The following is a 26,067-nucleotide window of genomic DNA, read 5'->3' as shown; positions in this document are numbered from 1 at the left end:
ACTTTTTGCTATAAAAAATATCCCCCAAAAATATATAAAAAAAAATATTTTTTTTCCTCAGTTTAGGCGATACATATTCTTGTACATATTTTTCGTAAAAAAAATCGCAATAAGCGTTTATTGATTGGTTTGCGCAAAGGTTATAGCGTTTACAAAATAGGGGATAGTTTTATGGTATTTTTATTAATTTTTTTTTTACTAGTAATGGCGGCGATCAGCGATTTTTATCGGTACTGCGACATTATGGCGGACATTTTTGACACATTTTTGGGACCATTGGCATTTTTATAGCTATCAGTGCTATTAATTACTATAAAAATGCCACTGGCATTGAAGGGGTTAACACTAGGGGGCGAGGAAGGGGTTAATTATGTTCCCTGGGTGTGTTCTAACTGAAGGGGGGGTGGGACTGACTAGGGGAAATTACTGATTGCTGTTCATACATTGTATGAACAGACGATAAATCATTTCTCCCCCTGACAGACACAGCTCCCGGTTCTCGCTCTGTAACGAGCGATCGCGGATGCCCGCACGTCGGCATCAGGGGCGAGCGGGGGGGCGCGCGCCCCTATTGGCTGAACGGCGAGATAAGGTATACCTACGTGATTTCGCCCAGCAGAGCCAACCTGCCGCCATATAACTTTGGCGGCTGGTCGGCAAGCAGTTAAAACATTTCATTTTTCTCGTCATGAAAAACGGTCGTGTGTATGCGGCATAGTCTGGTATTGTTTCACTGTAAAATAACACAGTGCATCCAGAAAGTGTTCACAGCGCTTCACTTTTTCCACATTTTGTGATGTTACAGCATTATTCCTAAATTGATTTAAATTGAGTGGAGGTCCCACTTAAAAAAAAAAAATTCTAAAAGCCAGCAGCTACAAATACAGCAGCTGCTGACTTTTAATATATGGACACTTACCTGTCCATGGTGCCCGCGATGTCGGCAGCCAAGGCCGAGCAATCACTCAGCTCTCGGCTGCCCCCGCTGCCATCCTCGGTGAGGGAATCGGGAAATGAAGAGTTGCGGCTTCACTTCCAGATTCCCTACTGCTCATGCGCGAGTAGCGCTGCGCGTCTTTACTGGTCCCCGCTGTGTTCTGGGAGCTGTGTGTCTCCCAGAATTCAGCGGGGGCACAGAGTAGGCATAGTGATCTATGCCAGGAAGTGGGAGCAAATACCTGTATTAGACGGGTATCTGCTCCCCCCTCTGAAAGGTGCCAAATGTGACATCAGAGGGGGGGGTTCCAAAAAGTGGAAGTTCCATTTTTTTGGGTGGAACTCCACTTTAACCTAAAATTTTACAAACAATACCCCATACTTACAACATGAAAGAAGTTTGTTTAAAATCTTTGCATATTTATTCAAAATAAAATACGAAAAAAAATACCCCCCATGTACACAAGTATTCACAGCCTTTGCGTTATACTTTGTTAAAGCACCTTTGGCACCAATTACAGTCTCAAGTCTATTTGAGTATGATGCTACAAGCTTGGCACATCTATTTTTGGGCCATTTCTCCCATTCTTCTTTGCAGGACCTCTCAAGGTTGGATGGGGGAGTTTCGGTGCACAGCCATTTTCAGATCTCTCCAGAGATGTTCATTCGGGTTCAAGTCTGGTCTCTGGCTGGGCCACTTAAGGACTTTCACAGAGTTGTCCCGTAGCCACTCCTTTGTTTTCTTGGCTGTGTGCTTAGGGTCGTTGTCCTGTTGGAAGATGAGCCTTCACCCCAGTCTGAGATCCAGAGCGCTCTGGATCAGGTTTTCAGCAAAGATGTCTCTGTACATTGCTGCATTCATCTTTCTCTCAGTCCTGACTAGTCTCCCAGTTCTGCCACTGAAAACATCCCCACAGCATGATGCTGTCACCACCATTCTTCAGTGTAGGGGAAGGTGTTGGCCAGGTCATGAGCTGTGCCTGGTATCATCCAGACATGACGCTTGTCAATCAGCCCAATGAGTTCAATCTTGGTTTCATCGGACCAGAGAATTTTGTATCTCATGATCTGAGAGTCGTTCAGGTGCCTTTTGGCAAACTCCAGATGGGCTGTCATGTGCCTTTTACTGAGGAGTGGCCTCCGTCTGGCCATTCCACCATACAGACCTGATTGTGGAGTGCTGCAGAGATGGTCGTTCTTCTGGAAGGTTCTCCTCTCGCCACAGAGAAAGTGAAACTCTGGAGCTCTGCCAGAGTGACCATCAGGTTTTTGGTCACCTCCCTGACTAAGGCTCTTCTCCCCCGATTGCTCAGTTTGGGCGGACGGCCCGCTCTAGGAAGAGTCTTGGTGGTTCCAAACCTCTTCCATTTATGAATAATGGAGGCCACTGTGCTAATTGGGACCTTCAATGCTGCAGAAGTTTTTCTGCACCCTTCCCCAGAACTGTGCCTCCATCCTGTTTCGGAGGTCTTCAAGACAATTCCTTGGCCTTCATGGCTTTGTTGGTGCTCAGACATGCACTGGTAACTGTGGGACCTTTATCTAGACAGGTGTGTGCCTTTCCAAATCCTGTCTAGTCAACTAAGTTTACCACAGGTGGACTTCAATGAAGTTGTAAAAACATTTTAAGGATGATCAGTGGAATCAGGATGCACCCGAGCTCAATTTTAAGTGTCATGGCAAAAGCTGTGACTACTTATGTACATGTGATTTTTATTTTTTTTTTTTGTTTTTTTTTTATGGTTACTACATTTCAAACAAACTTCTTTCACATTACCATTATGGGGTATTGTTTGTAGTATTTTGAGGAAAATAATGAATTAACAAAATGTGTAAAAAGTGAATCGCTATGAATACTTTCTGGATGCACTGTATATCTGGCTGTGGCCTGAACTCTGAATGTTGCCTAAACACTACCTATTTTTTTTTCACTGTATCTGAAATGCATCAGGTTGCAGATGGAACAGGAAATTTATTTACATATGTGTCAAGCATAAAAACGGTCTTCCTTCCCTTGAATATGAGCTATAAAGTGTTAGCCCGTCAATCATGACTTTATATCACTGCCAGTCAATTCAGATTTCCCTTTCTATTGGTCATGACAACAGTGCATGTTATGCAGACAGAACCCTTGCCGGGAGACTAGTCATCGTTGAGGGTAAAGTGGGTGAAGCCAAATACAGGACAGTTCTAGAGGAAAACCTGTTTCAGTCTGTGAGGGACCTGAGACAGAATGATGACTATAAACTTACAGCCTAAGCTACACTTGAGTGGTTTAAGCCAAACACATGCATTTCACAGAATGACCAGTTCAAAGCCCACACTTTACTTTGATAATGCGTAATCAGGCATAAAAATTACCGTTTACTAATGGTGACTATTCAACCTGGCAAAGCCAAAACAGTTTGCCAAGAACAGGCAAAAATTACAAGTTCAAGGTGTGCAAAGGGAGAGACTTCTCACAAGCTGTAATTGCAGCTATACATGGCTCGACCAAGTATTAAAGTGGTTGTAAAGGCACAAGGTTTTTTCCTTCATGCATTACCCCCCCCCCCCCCCCCCGTAATACTTACCAGAGCCCCCTCTCGACCCAACACAGTCCTTGAGAACTGGGGAATCGCACCCCCAGTTGGCTTTTGGCAGTAGCCAATGGCTGCTGTGGTTGACAGCAGCCATTGGCTTCCGCTGCTGTCATTTACAGCCAGTGAGCCAAATCGGAAGATTGAGGTGGCAGGGCCCAAGCCGCTGCTCTTTGTGTGATTGGAATGCCACAGCTCCAAAGTGCACCTGCTTGCGTGCCCAAGCAGCCAAGCAGACCCAAGAAGAGGAGGCTCTGGACTGCTCTGATCAAAAGCACTGCACAAAGCAGGTAAGTATAACATGTTTGTTATGTTTAAAAAAAAAAAAAAAACACAAGGCTTTAACCCCTTGACGCAGGCCACACGCAAATATGCGTGAATTTCTATCCATACAGCTGTGACCAGAGCGCACGCGGTGCATGCTCTTGACACAGTTGCCAGCGCCCAACCGATAGCAAGCGTGATCAGGAGTTTTCGGATCACGTGACCATCGTGATTGGTTGTCATGTACTCTTAAGTTCCGCCTCACCTTTCGGGGGCTTTAACCTCTTAATGGGCGGGAGGCGCCGGCGTGAAGAGGTTAATATTGCTTTAATTCACTTGAGTGACATTAACACAGTTTTGGCATGACAGTGAACAATATTTTGTACCTTCAGGACCCATTCACACCGGAAAATGCAAATATCTGTGCGTTTTTGACTCTGTACATGCATTTGAAGTGTTCTTGACATGAGTTTGAATGCGTTTTGAATTTAGTTTGCAGTGCTTTTTTCTACACGTTTTTTTGGGCTTGGCTTTCCTGGCTTAAAGTGGAACTTCACTATCCCAAACAACATTGGTTATTTATTATAATCCTCATGCTGCTAGCATTATTATATAGATGGGAATATAGGTAATATTTACTTGTTTTAAACTTTTTTTAGCACACAAATATATATATGTATGTGTGTGTATATGTATGTATGTGTGTGTGTGTGTGTGTGTGTGTGTATATATATTTTATTATTCTAGGTTGTAAAACTACCAAAATGTGCTCTTTCCTTAAATGAATAATTTGGAATGGTAACATTAGTTTACTTTGGATTCAGGTTTTGATTTTTTAAGGTCTGTGCTTGGCATTTGCATTGTAGAGTACTGGCCATGCCTGCTACAGTCTATTTTATTTTATTAAGTACATAAATCTAAATTATGGGGGCTCACATAAGATAAGATCTATGGTACTCCTAAAACTTGGAAGAGGATGTATAAAACATTTATTGCATAATATGGCTTTCAGCCACATAAATTGCAATCTGATTGTACAATATCCTTTAGATTTATGAACAACTATGTATTGCAGGGCTCTGATTAAATATGAATTGATTAAGCAGGCCTACTTCATTTCTGGCAAATATAAAAAATACTGTGTGGATATTGAAGGAATCACCTTTTAATGGTCACCTTGATGTCATTATTCTGCATGCAGATCTGTAAAGAGCAGTTCCTCTCTGTTTTTTATATTACTATGTTCTTGCTTTGAACTTCGATCCTACTTCTAGAAACGGAAGGTAACCTGGCATTGCCAGGGTAGAAGGACGCATGTGCACTCAACTGGTACGTACACAAAAGTATTGGGACACCTGCCTTTACACGCACATGAACTTTAATGGCATCCCAGTCTTAATCTGTAGGCTTCAATATTGAATTGGCCCACCCTTTTCAGCTATAACAGCTTCAACTCTTCTGGGAAGGCTGTCCACAAGGTTTAGGAGTGTGTCTATGGGAATGTTTGACCATTCTTCCAGAAGCCCATTTGTGAGGTCAGGCACTAATGTTGGAAGAGAAGGCCTGGCTCACAGTCTCCGCTCTAATTGATCCGAAAGGGGTTCTATCTGGTTTAGGTCAGGCCAGTTAAGTTTCTTCACCCCAAACTCGCTCATCCATGTCTTTATGGACCAACTCTTCCAGAAGAGTTGAAGCTGTTATAGCTGCAAAGGGTGGGCCAACTCAATATTGAACCCTACGGAATAAGACTGGGATGCCATTAAATGCCATTATGGACCTTGCTTTTTGCACTGGTCCAAATAATTTGGTGGAGGGGGGATTATGATGTGGGGTTGTTTTTCAGGGGTTGGGCTTGGCCCCTTAGTTCCAGTGCTTGTAAAGGCAGGTGTCCCAATACTTTTGGCAATATAGTGCATATTACTCTGGAGTAGTAGTTTTATAGCTACAACCACTGCACCCCTAATGCAGTTATACAGTGTGACTTTTACATAGCAGTCTGCCTGATGTATTAGTCTGCCCAATAACATAGGAGTCTTAAAGCGGGGGTTCACCCGGCCAGAGCCGGCCATCAATCACCTTCCCTCTGGATAGGAACGTCCATTCCCCGCGGGGAGTCGGAATCTTCAATATACGATTGCACAGTGAGTACCGGGCTAAAAAAATAAAATGCAGGCATACTGTAGCTCGCGCTACTATGCCTAATTTTATGCTAAAATGTTGCTATAGAGGGTGAACCACCGTTTTAAATAGTTGGGCAGTTTAATAGGGTTCTTAAATAAACTCACTGGGTAATCTGTGCACCTTCATGAAAGTCCAGCCCCCTTTTAAAGCCACACCCCCTTTTCAGACAAATTGCCCGTGCAATTTTTTAAAAAAAATGTTGTCATACATTTTTTTAACCCTGATGAAAAGTACCTGTGTCTGGATTTCACCTTTCCAAAAAAAACTTTAGCATATTTCTTCTCTGTATTACTACTTTGTATAACATTGAACGTATTGTCCAGACGTAATCATAGTCCTGCTGAGTCCTGCATTATTTCCTGGAGCGGCAAAACATTAGAAATAGAGCTTTGATGGTGCTTCCTATCCACAAAATATCTAAAAATAATAACCACTCTACTGCTATTGTGGGTGTCACAATAAAGAGCCTATTGATCTCCAGGGGAAGGTGCTGAGCTGACTTTTCTCTAAGCATCAATTGATAGAGAAGCTAATGGAAAGCTTGAGCAAGAAATCAGTGGAAGAGTTATTAAGGCTGCTGAGGCGAAGTGCTTTAGATCTAGTATTGGAAAGCAGTTAGCGCTGCTGGGAGACATCGGCCTATGTGCCAATACAAAGCAACACAAACAGATTAGGAAAAACATACAAATGGTCACTTCCATTCCTGCCTATTTGTTTACATCAGTTGTCAGTTCGTTTTAGTTTTCCATCTGACATTTGCAGTCACTGTGATGTCAGCCATCGTAGAGTTGTGGCCTGTATTCATGTTTAATACACTTTTCAATAGGCGGCACAGTTGAGGCGTAGGCATTGTTTGCCTAAAAAGTAGGGCTGTCACTGTTTACAATTTTTGTGTTCGATTAATCGATTAGTCGACTAATTTCGATTAATTATAACGCACATAAATTTTTCGGATCACCACCATATATCGTCCCCACTGTAATATCCACAGACATCTCCCCCACTGTAATATCCACAGACATCTCCCCCACTGTAATATCCACAGACATCTCCCCCACTGTAATATCCACAGACATCTCCCCCACTGTATAGGAAGATTAGTGCTTGCTTAGTCTTACCAGAGAAGCCGGCCGAACACGAGCAGTTGAGGCCGGGTGATGATGTCGCTCTAGGCTGCCGCCGGGTGGACCAAGATGGCCGCAGCTCCGGGAGCTGGGTCGAAGCCACGGCATTTCCTATCGCCGAGGCAGCAGCGGAGCTCCGCGGATCACGTGGTGTGCCGATCCGCATATGATGACCCGTTCGGATCACGGATCATTTATGATCCGTTGCACCACTAGTACTGATCAAAAGAATTTTGATCGATCAAAAAAATGATTAATCAAGAAATTAATCTTTAATTTCCACAGCCCTACTAAAAAGGGGAAAAACCCCAGTTCCAAAAAAGTTGGAATGTTGTGTAAAATCGCCATAAAAATATAATGTAATTTGCAAGTCTCATAAATCTGTTTTTTATTCACAATAGAAAATTGAAAACATACCAAATGTTTTAGGGAAAAATAACATAATTTTAAAACTGATGGTAGCAATACTTTCCAAAGAAGTTGGGACAGGGCAACATAAAGTTGGCAATCTACAACCCCAATTCCAAAAAGCTTGGGTCTAGGCCATGTTTGCCATGGTGTAGCATCCCCTCTTCTTTTAAACGTTTTGGAACTGAGGAGACCGGTTGCTGGAGTTTTGGAAGAGGAATTTTGTCCCATTCTTGCCTGAGCATATGCGGCTCTAAAACCTGGATACATCTTTCAGCATTGATGGTGTCTTTCCAGATGTGCAAGCTGCCCATTCCATACGTAGTAATGCACTCCCATACCCTCAGAGATGCAGGCTTTTGACCTGAATTATTTTAACAAGCCAGTAGATCCCTATCCTCTTTAGTCCAAAGGACATGGTGTCCTTGGTTGCCATAATACATGCCTTTGACATGTATTATGAACCGTTTTCCACTTTGCAACAGACCATTTTAAACGATCTTTGGTCCAGAGAAGACATCCGCATTTTTGGATCATGTTTAGATACGGCTTCTTCTTTGCATGATAGAGCTTCCATTTGCATTTTATATGGCACAATGAACTGCACTCACAGGCAGTGATGTTTGGAAGTATTTCTGAGCCTATACAGTGATGTCATCACATAACCTTGCCTGTTTTATTGCAGGGCCATCTGAGGTCCCAAAGATCACAGGCATGCAATATTGCGGTTTGGCCTTGTTGCTTGCTTGCTAGAATGTCTGTCTTTCCCCAGATTCTCTGAATCTTTTGATGATGATATGTACTGTAGAATAGATGATGATACATTTAAAGTATTTGCAATTCATGTTGAACATTTTTGTGAAATTCTTTAACAATTATTTAGACTCAGCTTTTCACTGATTGGTCTACCTCTGCCCATCTTTACTTCCGAGACATTCTAAAGCCCTGTATACACGATCGGATATCTGATGGAATCTAATCCGATGGATTTTTTCGTTGGCTATCCGATGAATCTGACTTTCATCAGTCATGCCTACACACCATCAGTCAAAAATCCGATCGTGTCTAAACTTGGTGATGTACAACACTACGACGAGCCGAAAAAAATGAAGTTTAATGCCTCCAAGCATGCGTCAACTTGTTTCTGAGCATTCGTGGATTTTTGACCGATGGAGTTCCATACAGACGATCAGATTTTTCTATCGGTTTTTTATCCATACAAAAATTTAAAACATGTTCTATTTTTTTACACTGATGGAAATAAAACCGATGGGGCCCACACACGATCGGTTTGCCTGATAAAAACAGTCAATCGGTTGGTTTTCAGCGGACAAACCGATCGTGTGTACAGGACTTAACTCTCTAAGATGCTCTTTTTTTAACAATCATGTTACTGACTTGTTGCCAATTAAAGTGGTAGTAAACCGCAGCTTTAAAAAAAAAAAATACCCTGCAAAGGCAATGCCATAATGTGCTAGTATGCATTGACCGCTGACAGGGCTTCCATCTTCCCCCAGTCTTCTTTTCGAGTGTCCTGGGCTCCGGCTATATGAGTGGCTAGGCCATGATGACATCTAAGACAGGTATTTGCACCCACTTCCGGGGAGAGACTCTGCGGGAAACTGCGTGTAGTTCATCAGTTCCAGTTCCCCCCATTGTATTCTGGGAAACACTCGGCTCCCAGGACACATCGGGGACCAGTGAGCACAGAGCAGCACGACTTGCGCATGCGCCCTAGGGAACTGGGCAGTGAAACCGCAACGCTTCACTTCCTGGTTCCCTCACCGCTGATGGCGGTGGGGGCAGCTGAGAGATGAGCGATTGTAAGTGTCCATTTATTAAAAGTCAGCTGCATTATTTGTAGCTGCTGGCTTTTAATATTTTTTTTACAGCGGAGCTCCGCTTTAAGTCCCGGTCAGCCACCTGCCTGCTTATATCCTTGCCTTACCTGGCGGAGTGATCTTCCTCCGCTCCCCACCCAGTAGTAGCCGGGGGGGGGGGGGCGGAGAGTAAAGTCTCGTACACACGCTCGGTTTACTCTGCAAGAACCAGCAAGAAAACAGAGCTTTCTTGACGAGTATACCGAGCGTGTGTACGAGGCTTTCAGGTTTCTCGTCAAGAAAACTGCCTAAAATCTTGACGAGACAAATGGAGAACCTGCTCTCTATTTTCTCGTTGTGATTCTCGGCAGTGTTTTCCTGCTGAGAAACCCGAGAGTGTGTATACTTACCTGTCGCCGTGGAAACCTGCGCATGCTCGAAATGACTTTGACGCATGGACGGTAGCTTCCTAGCCATAGGTAGGGTGCAGCAAGATGGCGGCGACGGCATTAAATGTGACGCGCGCATGCTCTTCGTACACGATAAAGTCACTGCGTTCTTGCCATTCAAAAGAACCTCGGTTATTTTGAAAGGAGTGTCTGTACGCTCGGGCGGCAAGAGATTCTTGTCAAGAATCTCGTCAGGAAAAACAATGTTTTTTTCCTGACAAGATTCTGGCCCGCGTGTACAGGGCTTAAGACTCGACGGGCTGTGAGGCGTGCGGCGGAGACAGGCAGAGAGTTGCTGATTGCCGCCACTAGTAATAAAATAATAAATGTCCCCGAATTTAATTTTAATAATCTGGTAACCTTATTTTAAGCCCCACCCCTAGTATTCCCCAATATTTTTGTGGTATGTAGCTGTAACCTTTACTTAATACCCTTGAGTTCCAAACATTATTTCTGCGTGGCTTTTCAGTATCGTTGATCTGAATGTTTTCTGACCTATACGTTGTATCCGTGATGTGCTGTTATGTTTTTCCTGGAGTAAAAGAATGTAAGGCCAGTTTCTGATGTTGAATATGGATGCCAGAATATGAAAAGATCTCTCAACCAGGAACATGGCTGTACAGTGTGAATAAAACCTTTGACTCCTTGCAGTTCAAAAAGCCCTTCATTCCTTTTGTAATACACTTTAGAGTATGGATGCAGATGAGGTCTTTGTTGGTGCCATGCACCTCATCCATTACCCTTAGGCTGACTGTGAAGCAAGAGAAGAGGGAATCTGTTGAAAAGGACCATGACAGAGCCTGCTGTTAGCATGAACTCTGTGTGAACCAGGCCTAACAGCAGGTTTTCTACATGTGCTTCAGGGGAACATTTGGTGAAGAACACTCAAAAACCTCCAAGTATCACGTGAAGCCACAGGAAACGACACATTTTTCCACCAGTTTCATAGGATTCTCCTTCCTCCTCCGGCTGTGAAATGACTCTACTAATCCGGAAGGTGCAGAGAAATGCTGTATTCTTTTAAATAAAGTTTTCTAACAAGAACTTGGGTGTATAGTAACATTGCAGTTTTGGTTTACCTGGCCTTGTTGATACCAACAGAGTTTTAAGAAATTTTACTATATTTTTTTTAAATTCTTTATTTAAAGCTATAATTCAGTAAAAAAGAAGTTGCAACATTTTGAGCCACAGTAACTTATAAGTCCGACATCCTCTTAAAAAAACAAACAAAAAAAAACCCTCATGTAATATACTTATCTAACTTAAAGGGGTTGTAAAGGTACCATTTTTTTCCCTAAATATCTTCCTTTACCTTAGTGCAGTCCTCCGTCACTTACCTCATCCTTCCATTTTGCTTTTAAATGTCCTTATTTCTTCTGAGAAATCCTCACTTCCTGTTCTTCTGTCTGTAACTCCACACAGTAATGCAAGACTTTCTCTCTGGTGTGGAGTGTCATGCTCGCCCCCTCCCTTGGACTACAGGAGTGTCAGAGGACGCCCACTAACACACAACTCCTTTCTCTATCTGCAACGTAGAGAGCGTCCTGACTCTTCTGTAGCAACAGCGATACAGTCTAATGCCGCGTACACACGACGTGACGTGAATTTTTTTTTTTTTTTAAATGTCATTAAAACTATCGTGTGTAGGCTCCAGAGCATTTTTCATGACGTCTATTTTTTCGCATTGTTTTTCACGTCGTGAAAAACGGTCGTGTGTAGGCTTTAACGACGTGAAAAAAACATAACGTGCTCAAAAGCAAGTTATGAGACGAGAGCACTCGTTCTGGTAAAACTAGCATTCGTAATGGAGATAGCACATTCGTCCTGCTGTAACAGACTGAAAAGCACGAAGACTGAAAAGGGCAAATCGTCTCTCACCAAACATTTACTAACACAAAATCAGCAAAAGCAGTCCCAAGGGTGGCGCCATTCGAATCGAACTTCCCCTTTATAGTGCCGTCGTACTTGTACATCACCATGCTTTGCTCAAGCTTTTTTATTTTCAAGATCATGTGTAGGCAAGGCAGGCTTGACAAGAATCACGTTGGGAAAAAAAGTAAAAGCATAATGGGCTATCATGCACCCTATACTAGCCCATTATGTTGCACTTGCCTACAAACGAAGCCCGCAATGTCCCTGCAGTCCACGCTGGTGGCTGCATCTATCTTTACCCCTCTTCCTTTCGGGGCCGTGTACTCCCGCTCTGTGACTGGCCAAAGTCGCGTGATGTCACTCCCAGTCACGGCATGGGCCCTTTAGAAACGGCAGGATTGTGCCCTTTCTTCAGTGCGCATGCGCCGAAGACGTCGCCGCAGGTGTATATGGTAAATATCTCCTAAACCGTGCAGGTTTAAGAGCTATTTCCAGTACCTACAGGTAAGCCTTATTATAGGCTTACCTGTAGGTAAAAGTGGTATGCCGCGTACACACGACCATTTTTAATCGTCTAGAAAAAACTACAGGTAAGCCCCATAATAAGACTTACCTGTCTTTTTATGGGGCTTGCCTGTAGTTTTTTCTAGACGATTAAAAATGGTCGTGTGTACGCGGCATTTGAACATTAAAGTCATTGTAAACCTAGTAACACCACTTTTACCTACAGGCCCGGATTCTCAGAGGACTTACGACAGCGTAGCGCCATGTACGCCGTCGTAAGTCCGAATCCGAGCCGTCGTATCTATGCGCCTGATTCTTAGAATCAGCTGGCGTAAGTCTCTTACGCCCTCGGAGCCTAACTGCATTTTTACGCTGGCCGCTAGGGGCGTGTAAGCTGATTTACGCGTCGAAATATGTAAATTAGCTAGATACGCAAATTCCCGAACGTACGCGCGGCCGACGCAAAAAAGATACGCCGTTTACGTTAGGTTTTTCCCAGCGTAATGTTGCCCCTGCTATATGGTGGCATAAGTGCGGCGTAACAATGTTAAGTATGGCCGTCGTTCCAGCGGCGAAATTTGAAAAAGTTACGTCGTTTGCGTAAGTCGTCCGTGAATGGGGTTGGACGTCATTTACGTTCACGACGAAACCAATGACGTCCTTGTGACGTACTTTGGAGCAATGCACACTGGGAAATTTCACGGACGGCGCATGCGCCGTTCGGGAAAAACGTCAATCACGTCGGGTCACAGTACAATTTCATAAAACACGCCCCTCTGATTCAAATTTGAATTAGGCGGGCTTACGCCGGCAGATTTACGCTACGCCGCCGCAATTTACGGAGCAAGTGCTTTGAGAATACAGTACTTGCCCGTCTAAGTTGCGGCGGCGTAACGTAAATCGGATACGTTACGCCGCCGCAGAGATACGCCGCTGGACGAGAATCTGGCCCATTGCCTATAGTCCTACTTTAAGGGCCCTTGGGCTTGGTCAATGGAGGCTTCCTGTCATATGTGTCTTTACTTGTGGTGGGGACCAGAACTGTAGTCGCATGTTGTACTTCCTCAAGAGTAATTGTAGGCTACATGTAGACCAGGGGTGGCAAACACAAGGCCCGCGGGCCGAATCCGGCCCGCCAGGCCTTGTCATGTGGCCCGCCAGTAGGAGTGCAATGGATCGTCACCGATCCGGTCACCCCGTTCGGATCGGCACACCCCGCACTCTCCGGAGCCTAGGAAAGTCCCCGGCTTCAGCCTAGCTCCGGAGCGGCGGCCATCTTGCTCCACCCAGTGTGCTTGCCAGAGCCCAGAGCACAGCGTGACACGCCTCCCCGCCTCAGCGTGTTGACTTCTGTAGTCAGCGCGCTGAGGCGGGGAGCCATGTCACGCTGTGCTCTGGGCTCTGGCAAGCACACTGGATGGAGAAGATGGGACTCGACTACATTCTAGTTCTAAAAAGGCAAGTAAGTTGGCAACACTTAGCACAGTGTCATGATCATTTAGGTACATAATTCAAAGCACATCCCTGGCTTTCTTCCACAGGGGGGGGGGGGGCCTGATGTAAGGGGGGGACTCGGCTGGTGGGGGATGCCTGATGTAAAGGGGGGACTCGGCTGGTGGGCGATGCCTGATGTAAAGGGGGGACTCGGCTGGTGGGGGACGCCTGATGTAAAGGGGGGACTCGGCTGGTGGGCGATGCCTGATGTAAAGGGGGGACTCGGCTGGTGGGGGACGCCTGATGTAAAGGGGGGACTCGGCTGGTGGGCGATGCCTGATGTAAAGGGGGGACTCGGCTGGTGGGGGACACCTGATGTAAAGGGGGGACTCGGCTGGTGGGGGACGCCTGATGTAAAGGGGGGACTCGGCTGGTGGGGGACGCCTGATGTAAGGAGGCGCTCCGGAAGGAATGCCTGATGCAAGGAGGGACTCCGGACTTCCACTGATTCGGCATTATGGTGAGTTGAATGATTTCATTTTATATTACAATGTAATATTAGAAATAATGCGCTTCAATCATCCTGATACCATAACAACCATGGTGCCGGGATGATTGAAGCACCAACACCAGGTGATTGGAGGATCTTTATTTGCTGATTTGTTAAACTGGAGAGAGCATAGATGTCAGATTTTTTTTTTTTTGGAGGGGGGCGGTGAGGTCAGAACCCAGGAGGAGGGATGAAATCAATTGATGCACACTGTGCATAGCTTCTGAACCCTGCACAGCGCACTCCTGAACCCTGCGCAGCGTCCATTTGCAGTGCAAGAAAACTTGGAGACTGCTCAGACTGAACACTATGGTGGAGTGCAGATACAACCGGCCCTTTGAGGGCAACCAAACTGCTAATGCGGCCCCCGACGAATTTGAGTTTGCCACCCCTGATGTAGACAATCATTTGGGGATTTTGTTTGCAGTAATGTCTGTGGCCAGCCTAATTCTTTTCAATGCTTTGATATCACATGGTTTCCATCCATACCTAACACAGTTTGCTTTGTTACTGTTGAATTCCTGCACTGTGGATTCTATGGCTGAGCTTATCGGTATTTTTCAGAACGATTTTCCTAGCACATAAAAAAACTTCTGGCATGTTGAAATAGGCAATCGATCAGTGCTCCTGATTTCTATCATAAAATGTATTTCTAATCGTTCGCTGCATCTGGACTCGGAGATGTAGAAGTGCCACTCAGATTTTTATTATGGCTGAAAACATGTCTGTATATGAAGAGCAAGGAGTACATGCGATTATCTAATTAGTCTAATTAATATTTATTAGGCTGTTTTATTTATGGCGCGTCAGCAAATATCTGCAGCATTGTTGAGTAAGTAAAATAACAGTAATATACTAATGGACAGCTGCAGTTAGAAAAAAAAAAATAACCAGTAAATTCTACAAGTTTAAAAAGACCTGTCGCCAGACCATTCTCTTCAATTAAAATCTTTCCGTAAGAATATAATTTAATATGTATTTTCAGCATGTTTATCTGTAAAAGCCTCACTTGTGTAGACAATCCCAAGCCCTGAGACTGTTGCTGGGCACCACCATTTTAAATGTGATGTCAAAATTGTCACTTGTGACATTATATAGCTCCTTCCCCAGCACCTACATAAAAGATTATTTAGAGAGGGGCAGAGGAGCTGGGCCAGCACAGACATTCATTAGATACTCCTAGAAAAGGAGAGGGCTATGGCATACATGGAGGTAGGGGACTGTCCTAGGGAATTTTTCCTCTTGGAGTATTCATATTTTTTAGCAAGTTTAGAACAGGGGTCTCCAAACTTTCTAAATGACTATAGGGGCCGGACTAACTGACACCAATGTCACCTGTGTCAGTGGGAGTAAACAGTGCCTCTGGCCTGGTGGTCATCGGACATTTTCTATCGGAATTTCCTACAACAAAAATTTGAGAACTGGATCTCAAACTTTTCGACAACAAAATCCGTTGTCATAAATTCAGAGCGTGTGTAGACAATTCCACGCATTCTCTGAATCGAGTACGAGACGGAAGCGATCGGCCTAGTAAAATTAGCGTTCGTAATGGAGATAGCACATCCATGACGCTGCAATTTTTTTTATCTTTTAATTAGAGGTCGATATTTGGCTGTTTTGGAGAAATCGGCATCGGCTGATTTTTATCCAAATTAGGCCGATATTTAACATGGCCGCTAGCGGTGCCACGGCTCCAGAGCTAGGCCGAAGCCGCGGCCTTTCCTTAAGTTGTGACCCCCCGTCACAGCATTAGGAAAGGCCGCGGCTTTGGCCTAGCTCTGGTGTCGGGTCCATCTTGGTACACCCAGCCGGATGGCCCTCCTCTCTGTTTACACCCACAGAGGAGGAGGGGCCCGCGCTTGTGGGACACACACCGCTCTCTGGTGTCTGTACTACGGGGGGCAGGGGGGTCACTACTGAGGGGGGGTGTCAATACTGGAGGGAGAGGGGGTCTGTACTGAGGGGGGTGACACCATTTTTTTTTAACCAGTGCCACTTGCCATCCAGTGCCATCTGCCAATGCCACCTGCCAGTGCCAATACCAGTGCCACCATCCAGTGCCAATTAGTGCCACCTTCCATCCAGTGCCATCTGCCAATGCCACCTACCAGTGCCACCATCCAGTGCCAATTAGTACCACCTTCCATCCAGTGCCACCTACCAGTAACAACTAAAGCCATCAGTGCCATCTGCCAATGCCAACCAGTGCCATCTGCCAGTCAGTGCCAACCAGTGCCACTTGCTAGTGTCACCTGTTAGTGCCACCTGCCAGTGCCAATAAGTGCCACCTGCCAATCGATCAACAGCAGCAGATGACATATAAGCGCAAATCGTCTCTCCCCAAACTTATACTAACACGAGATTAGCAGAAGGAGCCCAAAGGGTGGCGCACTTGGTATTGAACTTCCCTTTAATAGTGCCGTCATACATGTTGTACGTGACCGTGTTCTTGCCGATCAGAATTTTCGACAACATTTGTGCGACCGTGTGTATGCAAGACAAGTTTGAGCCAACATCTGTCGGGAAAGAAAAATCCACGGTTTTGTTGTCGGAATGTCCTATTGTGTGTACGCGGCATAACACAATAAATGTATATGAGTTTTTAGTGATTGGGTTCACATATTCTATATTATTTTTAATATAATGTTTTTCACTTTGTGATCCCACACTGATAAATGGCTCATTTCCGTGCAACTGTTTGTGTTGTGCCCGGTGTGCAGTCCATCAGGGGATGTGGTACAGAGAGTGATCTGTGTTTAGCAGAAGATAATGAAGATATAAAGGAACAGGTGTACGTTGTCATGTTTCTGGAGTAATGATTGGTCAAAGATCTTCAGCGGCTTTCTGTTTGAGCGCAGAAGCCATTTGAAGAGCAGATGTCAGAGGAGATGAAAAAAACAACGATGTACTAGATTATTAAGGATTAAGATATGATGTATGATCTCTAAGCCTGTGATAGATTAGGGGTTTCATGTCTGTGCGGGGCCACAATTCTTCAAACTTGGAGGGGTAGGACGGGCAGTCATACCACTTCATAAATAATACAGGCGTATTGGATTGTTTAAGGATATCACTTGACAACGCAGGGAATTATGCTGTAGGGGAACTTTAGGAATTAGGACAAAGGCTATCGGCATGAGGCTCTGGTTGATAATTTACAGTTGAACTCCAGGCAAACCGCTAATTACAACTTTGAAATACAAATATGTGAATTGTGTTATCCGCTAAAGAATTTGTATTTCTGTTTTAAAGTGGTTGTAAACTCTTAGGCCTCGTACACACGACCGGATATGTCCGTTGAAACTGGTCCGCCGACCAGTGTCGGCGGACAGATCCGATCGTATGTACAGGCTAGCGGACAGATTTCCAGCGGACAAATGTTTCTTAGCATGCTAAGAAACATGTCCGCTGGGAAGCTGTCCGGCGGACATGTCCGCTGGTTAGTACGTCTAACCAGCGGACAGAAATCCCGCGCATGCGTCGAATTGATTCGACGCATGCGTGGAAGCATTGAACCCGCGCGATAGAGAACGTCGGTGTCGTCTACGTCACCGCGTTCTCTGTCCGCGCGGATTTCGGTTTGATGGTGTGTACAGCCATCAGACCGAAATCTCCCAGCGGACATGTCCAATGAAAACGATCCGGTGGACCGTTTTCATCGGACTGTCCGCTCGTCTGTACGGGGCCTTACATATACCCAATGAAGTGACTGGCCTCAGGTGATTCAGAGATGAAACAAATCTTCCAATATAAGTAGGGTTGTCCCAATACCACTTTTTTAGCACCGAGTACAAGTCCTGATACTTTTTTTTTCATGTACTCGCTGATACGATTACCAATACTTTTTTTTTTTTTTTTAATGCCATGTGACAGTTCAAGGGGTGGGCACTGATAGGTGGCCCTGACTGATGGTCACTGATAGGTGGCACCTATGGGCACTAGCACTAATAGGCAGCAGTTATGGGCACTGATGGCACTGACAGGTGGCTGGTACTGATGGCTGGCACTGTTAGATGGCACTGACAGGTGGCTGGCACTGATAGGCGGCACTGATGGCACTGACAGATGTCTGAAACTGATAGGCGGCAGTTATGGGCACTGACAGGTGGCTGGCACTGTTAGATGGCAATGACAGATGGCTGGCACTGATAGGCAGCACTTATGGGCACTGGTGGGAAGGCATACATATAATATATTTTTTTTAAACCAGTTTAGAGTTTAGTGTCACTTCAATGCTGCTAGTGTAAGATCGATTTTAGGCACTTGTATGTAAAATAGATTTGAATGCTAGCTAGATTTTGATCTTAGGCCTAGCTCACACGGGGCATATCAATGTGTGCCACATGTGAGGGCCATGTTTACCCGCACAGGGTTGCACAGGTGTTCCATGCATCCCCATTCATGTCAATCAGGATTCTGCGACTGCACAGACACCTACTGCTCCCAATCGTGAGAGTAAACTTGGCCTTCAGACAGGGCATGCATTGATAAGCCCAGTGTGAAAGAGGCTCCAATTAGTCTACATCAGGGGTGTCAAACTCCATTTTATTGAGGGCCGCATCAGCATTATGATTGCCCTCAAAAGGGCCGGTTGTATCTGTAAGATTAGATGTCCAGCACATCCCCTTCCCTTTACATTAGATGTCAAGAGCCACCCCACCATCAGTAGTTGAGTCTCCCACTGTCCCTTATATCACAGTGCACCCCCCTTTCCGTATGCTGCTGCTGGGAAGAAGCTGGATGCATTGCTTGAAAGCAGAAAGTAATGGTCTGAAGTAGGACCAGAGGAGGGCTGGAGCTCTCCTGCAACTGCAGGAGAGGTGTGAGGGCCACATGAAATGGCCTGGAGGGCCGGATTTGGCCCTCGGGCCTTGTGTTTGACACCTGTGGTCTACATGTAACGCTAGTCATCGTTAGAGGGGTATTGCTGCACACTATGAAATATATAAAATCTCATTATGTATGATGGTAAGGCCCAACTATAAAAGATGCCGGGAGTTCTCCTGTCCATCAGTTTATCTTCAATGTGTCCCAATACTGTGTGTAGAGTTAAACTCTTGTATGAGGTTCCTGGATCTGAGGACGTGAAGTTATTTCGGAGACACTTGCATTTTCACCGGTGGCCGTGTGTGGACTGCACAGGGGTGTAATTTAGGAATATCTGAGTATTTTATGAGTGTGCTGTGTGCTATAAATCCTGGATTTTTCTCACTTTATCACACAGGGAACTCTAGTTTCCAGGATGACATTTTAGTAACCGGCTCTGCACTTTTTATACAATAAAGCCTCATATTTTGTTATAAAATATAAAATTATTATTATTAAAAGCAAGTCATTTATAATTAAAAAAAAAAGAGGCTGGTGACTGAAATGATCAATCCTCCTTTGTATTATTATACAGAATTTATATAGAGCCAAAAGTTTGCGCAGCGCTTTACATGAGGGCAGACAATACATTTACAATAAAATTCTATACAGGCGGGATCAGAGGGTCCTGCTCATTAGAGCTTACAATCTAGATTTGGTTTGTATCAGTGCCCTGTGGCTTTTTAATATATATATCTGGCAGGATTTATTTGTTTGATTCTTTATTGTTCTTTGTGGATTGAGAAGAAGTAAACCCAATCTGGATGTTTCTTCCTGCTGAAGCTGACCTGGCATGCGCTGAACTACAGATATGCATAGTGATGCATGTGAACGTGTCCCATAGGAAAACATGTAAATGAACTGTAGTGTGTTTCTGCAAAAAGCACCAAAAAAAAGGTGTGAACCCGGCCTGAGAAGTTTAGTAACATAATGGGGTTAAAAAAACAAAAATAAGTACAAAAAGAGAAAATAATCGCTACTGTAAGGGGTTCATTTTTTTTTACCGTGGGACAGTGAAAGTAATATTTACAGTAGCGATTTGCTTTTTTGTACTATAAAGCAATAAAAGGTATTCAGCGCTGAAAAAATTTACAAAAGAAATATAATAATAAAAATTGTAAGCCAGCACTAAGGATGAATTCATAAAAAAATCCCAAGCCAAATATACAATAGAACAGTGCAGCGCAAAAATAAAATTACTAAAAACCTCAAATCCATAAGCAGAAAAAGAGTCCATATGTGTAAGTGAAGAAAGGTTCAATTGATTCTCAGCATGCAGTGCAGGTAAATATATGTGACCAGAGAAATATCCTCCACCGTGCATAGGCGTCTTCCTGCCACACGCTGAAGAAGTCCCACCCATAGGATGTAACGCGTACGGGGGGAGGAGCCACATAGGACGTCATCCGCAATCACCGCTGCTTTGTTTACCTTCGTATGGATATGTTGCACGCCTTATCAGCTGGCACTCGCGCTTAGAGTGCCTTAGCACGTGAGTCGTTTTAAAGCGGGAGTTCGACCGAAAAACAATTTTTAACATTAGATTGAGGCTCATTTTGTCTAGGGGAATCGGGTGTTTTTTTTTAAAATCGAAGCAGTACTTACCGTTTTAGAGATAGATCTTCTCCACCGCTTCTGGGTATGGTCTTCGGGACTGGGCGTTCCTATTTGATTGACAGGCTTCCGACGGTCCCATACATCGCGTCAAGAGTAGCCGAACGTCGGTGCGGCTCTATACAGCGCCTGCGCACCGACGTTCGGCTACTTTCGGAAAATCGTGACACGATGTATGCGACTGTCGGAAGCCTGTCAATCAAATAGGAACGCCCAGTCCCGCAGCCTATACCCGGAAGCGGCGGAGAAGATCTATCTCTAAAACGGTAAGTACTGCTTTGATTTAAAAAAAAACACCCGATTCCCCTTGACAAAACGAGCCTCAATCTAATGTTAAAAATTACGTTTTTGGGTGAACCTCCACTTTAAATGTGTTTTTTACCGTAATAAACTGTCAAAACAGAGAGCACTAGGTTTCCTTTCTTCTGTTCCTCTATGGTGGAGTACCACTGCAGGATTTGAGGTCATTTGTGATTTACACTGAGTCATCAATCATCCCTTTGACGTGCTAAATCAGGATCCCTTGGTTGCGTTATATGCCTTGTGACCTTGTAAGGTCGAATATGTGAGGTGAGAGGCCATCTTATGCACGGTGGAGGATATTTCTCTGGTCACATATATTTACCTGCACTGCATGCTGAGAATCAATTGAACCTTTCTTCACTTACACATATGGACTCTTTTTCTGCTTATGGATTTGAGGTTTTTAGTAATTTTTTAGTAATTTTATTTTTGCGCTGCACTGTTCTATTGTATATTTGTACTCTAAAGGCCTAATTTTAGTTTTTTTAACCCCATTATGTTACTGGCCGATTAATCGATTATGAAAATTGTAATCGATTAATTTCATAATCGATTAGTTGTTGATTAATCGATTCGTTGTTTCGGTCCTAGATATATAGATAAGAAGAGATTGTGAATGCTAAGAAAAAACATTAGGATTTCCTTTTCTGTAGTCGGGACCTAAAGGGGTTCGCCACTTTCTATATGAAAAACATTAAATTGTCCTTGACGCTGATAGAAGAAAGGAACTGGTTGGGACTGCGGTGCATCCAAAAAAGCAGAACAAGTGTTCTAGTAAGCTTAGAGTTCGTTTTATAGGCATTGGAAATGGCTAATGGCCTGTAATTGAGGGGGATATATAGAGAGGAATAACGTTTCCCTTCTTCTGACAAATGGCAGTTCAATACGTATTTATTATCTAGTTATTTGTACCATGTTTATTCCAGCCCGTGACTTAAAGCGGATGTAAACCCGCTTTCATCCTTTCTAAACTGCTGCCATAGTGCTGATCTATAAGGATATAGAAGCCTCCGGCATGTATCCTTACCTGTCAAATGTCTCCCCTCTGCCTGTTATTAGACCTAAAAAACTGCAGATTCTGTGGGTGGATCTGTTTGGAGCTCGGTGGGTGGAGTTGTGATGTCAGCCACCTCTACACTCCCCTTGTCAACATGCATTTTTTACTGTGTATTCCTTACACTTAGGCCCTTTTCACGTTGAGGAGTTTTTCAGGCGGTACAGCGCTAAAAATAGCGCTGCTATCCCGCATGAAAAACTCCTTCACTGCAGACTCAATGTGAAAGCCCGAGGGATTTCACACTGAGGCGATGCGCTGGCGGGAGACAAAAAAATCTCCTGTCAGCAGCATCTTTGGAGTGGTGAGAGGAGCGGCATGTATACCGCTCCTTCACCGCTCCTTCCCATTGAAAACAATGGAAAACCGCGGCAATACCGCCCGCAATGCGCCTCTATAGAGGCGCATTGCGGGCGGTATTAACCCTTTATCGGCCGCTAGCGGGGGTTAATACTGCACCGCTAGCGGCTGATTCCCGCGGCAATCCCGGCGGTATAGCGCCGCTATTTTTAGCGGCGTTATACCGCCACCGCGGCTCCCGCCCCAGTCTGAAAGGGGCCTTAAATTTGCTATGATCACTTAACATCCAGTCAAAATCCAGAAAAGTAACCACATGACTTCACAAAAGGAGTGGGGGTGGGAATTTAAAAATAATGCCTGCCTCCAGGCTAGTGCATGAGATATGTAAGTAACCTGTCACTCACAGCAAAGGGGCGGAACGGACTAAGGTTTTTCTCTGGTGGTCTGTTTTATTTCACTGAACAATAAAAGAGGATTGCTCAGAGCTGGATTAACTCTGTCTGGCAAGACTGGGCACAGGTGATAGGAAATCTTATACTCTACATTGTGACATAAAAAAAGGGTTTACATCCACTCTAAATGATATCATGCTAGTAATGAAGAGGCATAACTAACCACAAATGTGTGGCTTTTTTATTTCTGTTTGTGGCTTTTTAATATTACTTTCAATGTCTTTTTTTTTTTTTTTTTAGGAAAAGTTCCTTTTATCCATGTTGGGAATCAAGTAATATCAGAACTGGGACCAATAGTACAATTTGTAAAAGCCAAGGTAAGGCTTCCAAGAGAATACACTAAATGTGTGTGATTGTTTAACGGAAACCTTCAAGTAGAGTGAAGTTTAAATAAAAAATTACCACTGTGACAGTCACTGCTTAGACTTTACAATTTGGCCATCCTCAAAAGGGTCCCCTTTTTTATTATTTTGTTTGATCTCCAGATACACTGCATGGCCATCCTGACTGTGGGCATCTGACCAGCATGCACCTCCCGATCTTGCACATGTGCTATGGGAATGAAGCACGCCCCACTGTATGCCGGCCAGGTTTCCATAAACTGACAAAATACAAATTTCCCATTTGAAAAATGCCGCCCATCTCCGCCTAGCATGGCGTCTTTTATTGTTTTGAAATAAATCAATGGTAGCTGTGGGGGATGCCCATCGACTCCTGGGATTGATGGCACAGCAATCCCAGGAGTCAATGGAAAGGCAGAAATTATGTACCTCGCCACAGCGAGGTAGGATGGAAGTATAGCTTCAAGACATTATAAAAGGTAGAAAACGAATATATATATATATATATATATATATATATATATATATATATATATATATATATATAATATAAAAATGCTTGGTTCCTGGCTGATTCTGAGACTTTTGATCAAATGACCTGGAACAAGCATGCATTAAATGAAGTCCGAATTCGGACCAGCCAGGCAACTAGCATCCTGGAGAAACATAAGTTGGTTATGGGAGCCTCTAGGTTTCCCTTAGCACTGGTTTACTTTAAAGTTTACCTCTGCTGAAGTTTAGAAAAGTAAAACTGTTATAAACCTGCTATGGGACTGTACATGATAGGTTATTGACAGAATAATTGTTGGGGGGGGGGGGGGCCGTGATTTTTAATCACTGCACATTACAAAGCATTTAGCGGAAGTTTAATGCCCTCCATCATACCAGGGCATTAAAGTTGGGAACTTGAGTGAAACATCTCACCCTGCCAGTTCAGATACATATAAGAAAGTAGAATAAATCCACCAACCAGCTTCCAGTTATAACTGAAATATTTGGTTTTGGTGGAATGATGCTTAAAGGGGTTGTAAACCCTCAAGGTTTTTCACCCTAATGCAGTCTATGCATTTACAGTAGATGACAAACCTCCTGTGATGCAGCAGCCCCTTTTACTTTCCTGACCCCCCTTTACTTTCCAGCGACGGAGATGAGCACACCAGCTCCAGCCAGTGTCTCAGGTCCTGATTGGAAAGATTGATTGCAGTGCAGCCATTGGCTCCCACTGCTGTCAATCAAATCCAATGACGCCGGAGCCAGGGGATGGGGTCGAGTCCTGCTGTCTGTGTCCATGGACTCAGCAGCAGGACACAGGAGCGTGCCCACACGAGTGCCACCAGGGAGAGTGGCTCTCCAACGGAGCACTTGAGAAGAGGAGGAGCGCCGCTGAGGGACCCCAGAAGAGGAGGATCGGGGGCCACTCTGTGCAAAACCAACTGCACAGAGGAGGTAAGTATGACATGTTTTTTTTTTTTTTTTTTTTTTAAACAAACCTTTACTTATGCTTTAAAAAAAATCTGGATTTTGTGAGCCTGAATCCAGATATAATCTTTATATAACAAAATACTGCTGTATATTATGCAGTAAAATAAAATCGCTGGGCAAATTGTGTCTGTAGATATTCTAGTAAAAGCATTGGAAAGCATCCAGGCTGGTCTGGGGATATTCTGTCAAGCTGAATTTATAACCTTAGTAAAGGGCCACTCTGCATGAAGTGTATGTATACCACAGGCTGCTTAATGGCTCCACTGAGACACAGCAGATACCTGGAATTTGTTACATATATCTCTGTGATTGCAGTGGTGAGGCGGCAAATGCATACATTTACATTTTAAAGTATATTTATTTTCATTTTTGCAGCCAAATTTCAGAGAACCCCCCACTATATGTGTTATATGTTCCCATTCACACTGCATACCTAAAAATACAAAAAAATACAAATAAAATGCTTCTATTTCTGAGTGTTTCTTTGCACCAAGTTCATACATAGAACTCTGTGAGCAGCTTCTATTGTTTAGAATAATTTACAATGTTCAATTATGTGCAAACCGAGGGTTTTTTTTGTACGTGTATTAACATGCACACTGCACAATGTACCACCTGAGTATTGAGATCTTTATCTCTTCTTTGGGACAGTGTAGAAATCTAGGGCCAAATCCTCAGCCAGGCGGCGTAACTTAACTTTCAGCAGTTAAGTTACACTGACTTAAAGTTTTTACCTAAGTGCCTGATCCACAAAGCACTTACGTAAAAATTTCAAGCAGTGTAACTTAAGTGCCGCCGTCGTAAGGCGTTCCTCCTCTCCGTGGGGCGTTTACAATTTAAATGAGGCGCGCTCCCGCGCCGGCCGTACTGCGCATGCGTGTGACGTCATTTTCCCGACGTGCATCGCGCGAACGTAATTGACGCCGGGCGGCTTTGTGAATAGCGACGGGACACTAAAGTTGCGACGGGTGAAAACAAAGACGCGCCGGGAAAACAAATAATTAAAAAAAAAAATGACAGCGTCGCTCAGCATGCATTCCTGAGAGGGAGAACTCCATGCCAATTTTCAAAGAAAAAACCGGCATGGGTTCCCCCCCCAGGAGCATACCAGGCCCTTAGGTCTGTTATGGGTTGTAAGGAGACCCTCCTCCGCCGAAAAAACGACGTAGGGGGTCCCCCTACAATCCATACCAGACCCGTATCCAAAGCACGCTACCCGGCCGGTCAGGAATGGGAGTGGGGACGAGCGAGCGTCCCCCCCCCTCCTGAGCCGTGCCAGGCCGCATGACCTCAACATGGGGGGGTTGGGTGCTCTGGGGCAGGGGGGCACACTGCGGGCCCCCCCACCCCAGAGCACCCTGTCCCCATGTTGATGAGGACAGGACCTCTTCCCGACAACCCTTGCCGTTGGTTGTCGGGGTATGCGGGCGGGGGCTTATCGGAATCTGGGAGTCCCCTTTAATAAGGGGGCCCCCAGATACCGGCCCCCCACCCTAAGTGAATGGATATGGGGTACATCGTACCCCTATCCATT

General features: G+C 44.5%; 1 protein-coding gene across 1 annotated transcript in view; it reads left to right on the top strand.

Annotated features, from left to right (window-relative positions):
* The window catches only part of MTX2 (metaxin 2), a 130,301-nt gene that overhangs the window by 76,116 nt on the left and 28,118 nt on the right, over nt 1-26,067 (top strand). The window contains exon 5 of the mRNA XM_040357679.1: nt 22,951-23,027. Within this exon, the coding sequence (XP_040213613.1) occupies nt 22,951-23,027 (77 nt within the window). The remainder of the gene's footprint in view (nt 1-22,950; nt 23,028-26,067) is intronic.

Source organism: Rana temporaria, chromosome 6 (assembly GCF_905171775.1).
Source record: "Rana temporaria chromosome 6, aRanTem1.1, whole genome shotgun sequence".
Classification (NCBI taxonomy): domain Eukaryota; kingdom Metazoa; phylum Chordata; class Amphibia; order Anura; family Ranidae; genus Rana; species Rana temporaria.
Note: the sequence above shows the minus strand (reverse complement) of the source record. Positions and strands in the feature narration are given on the sequence as shown.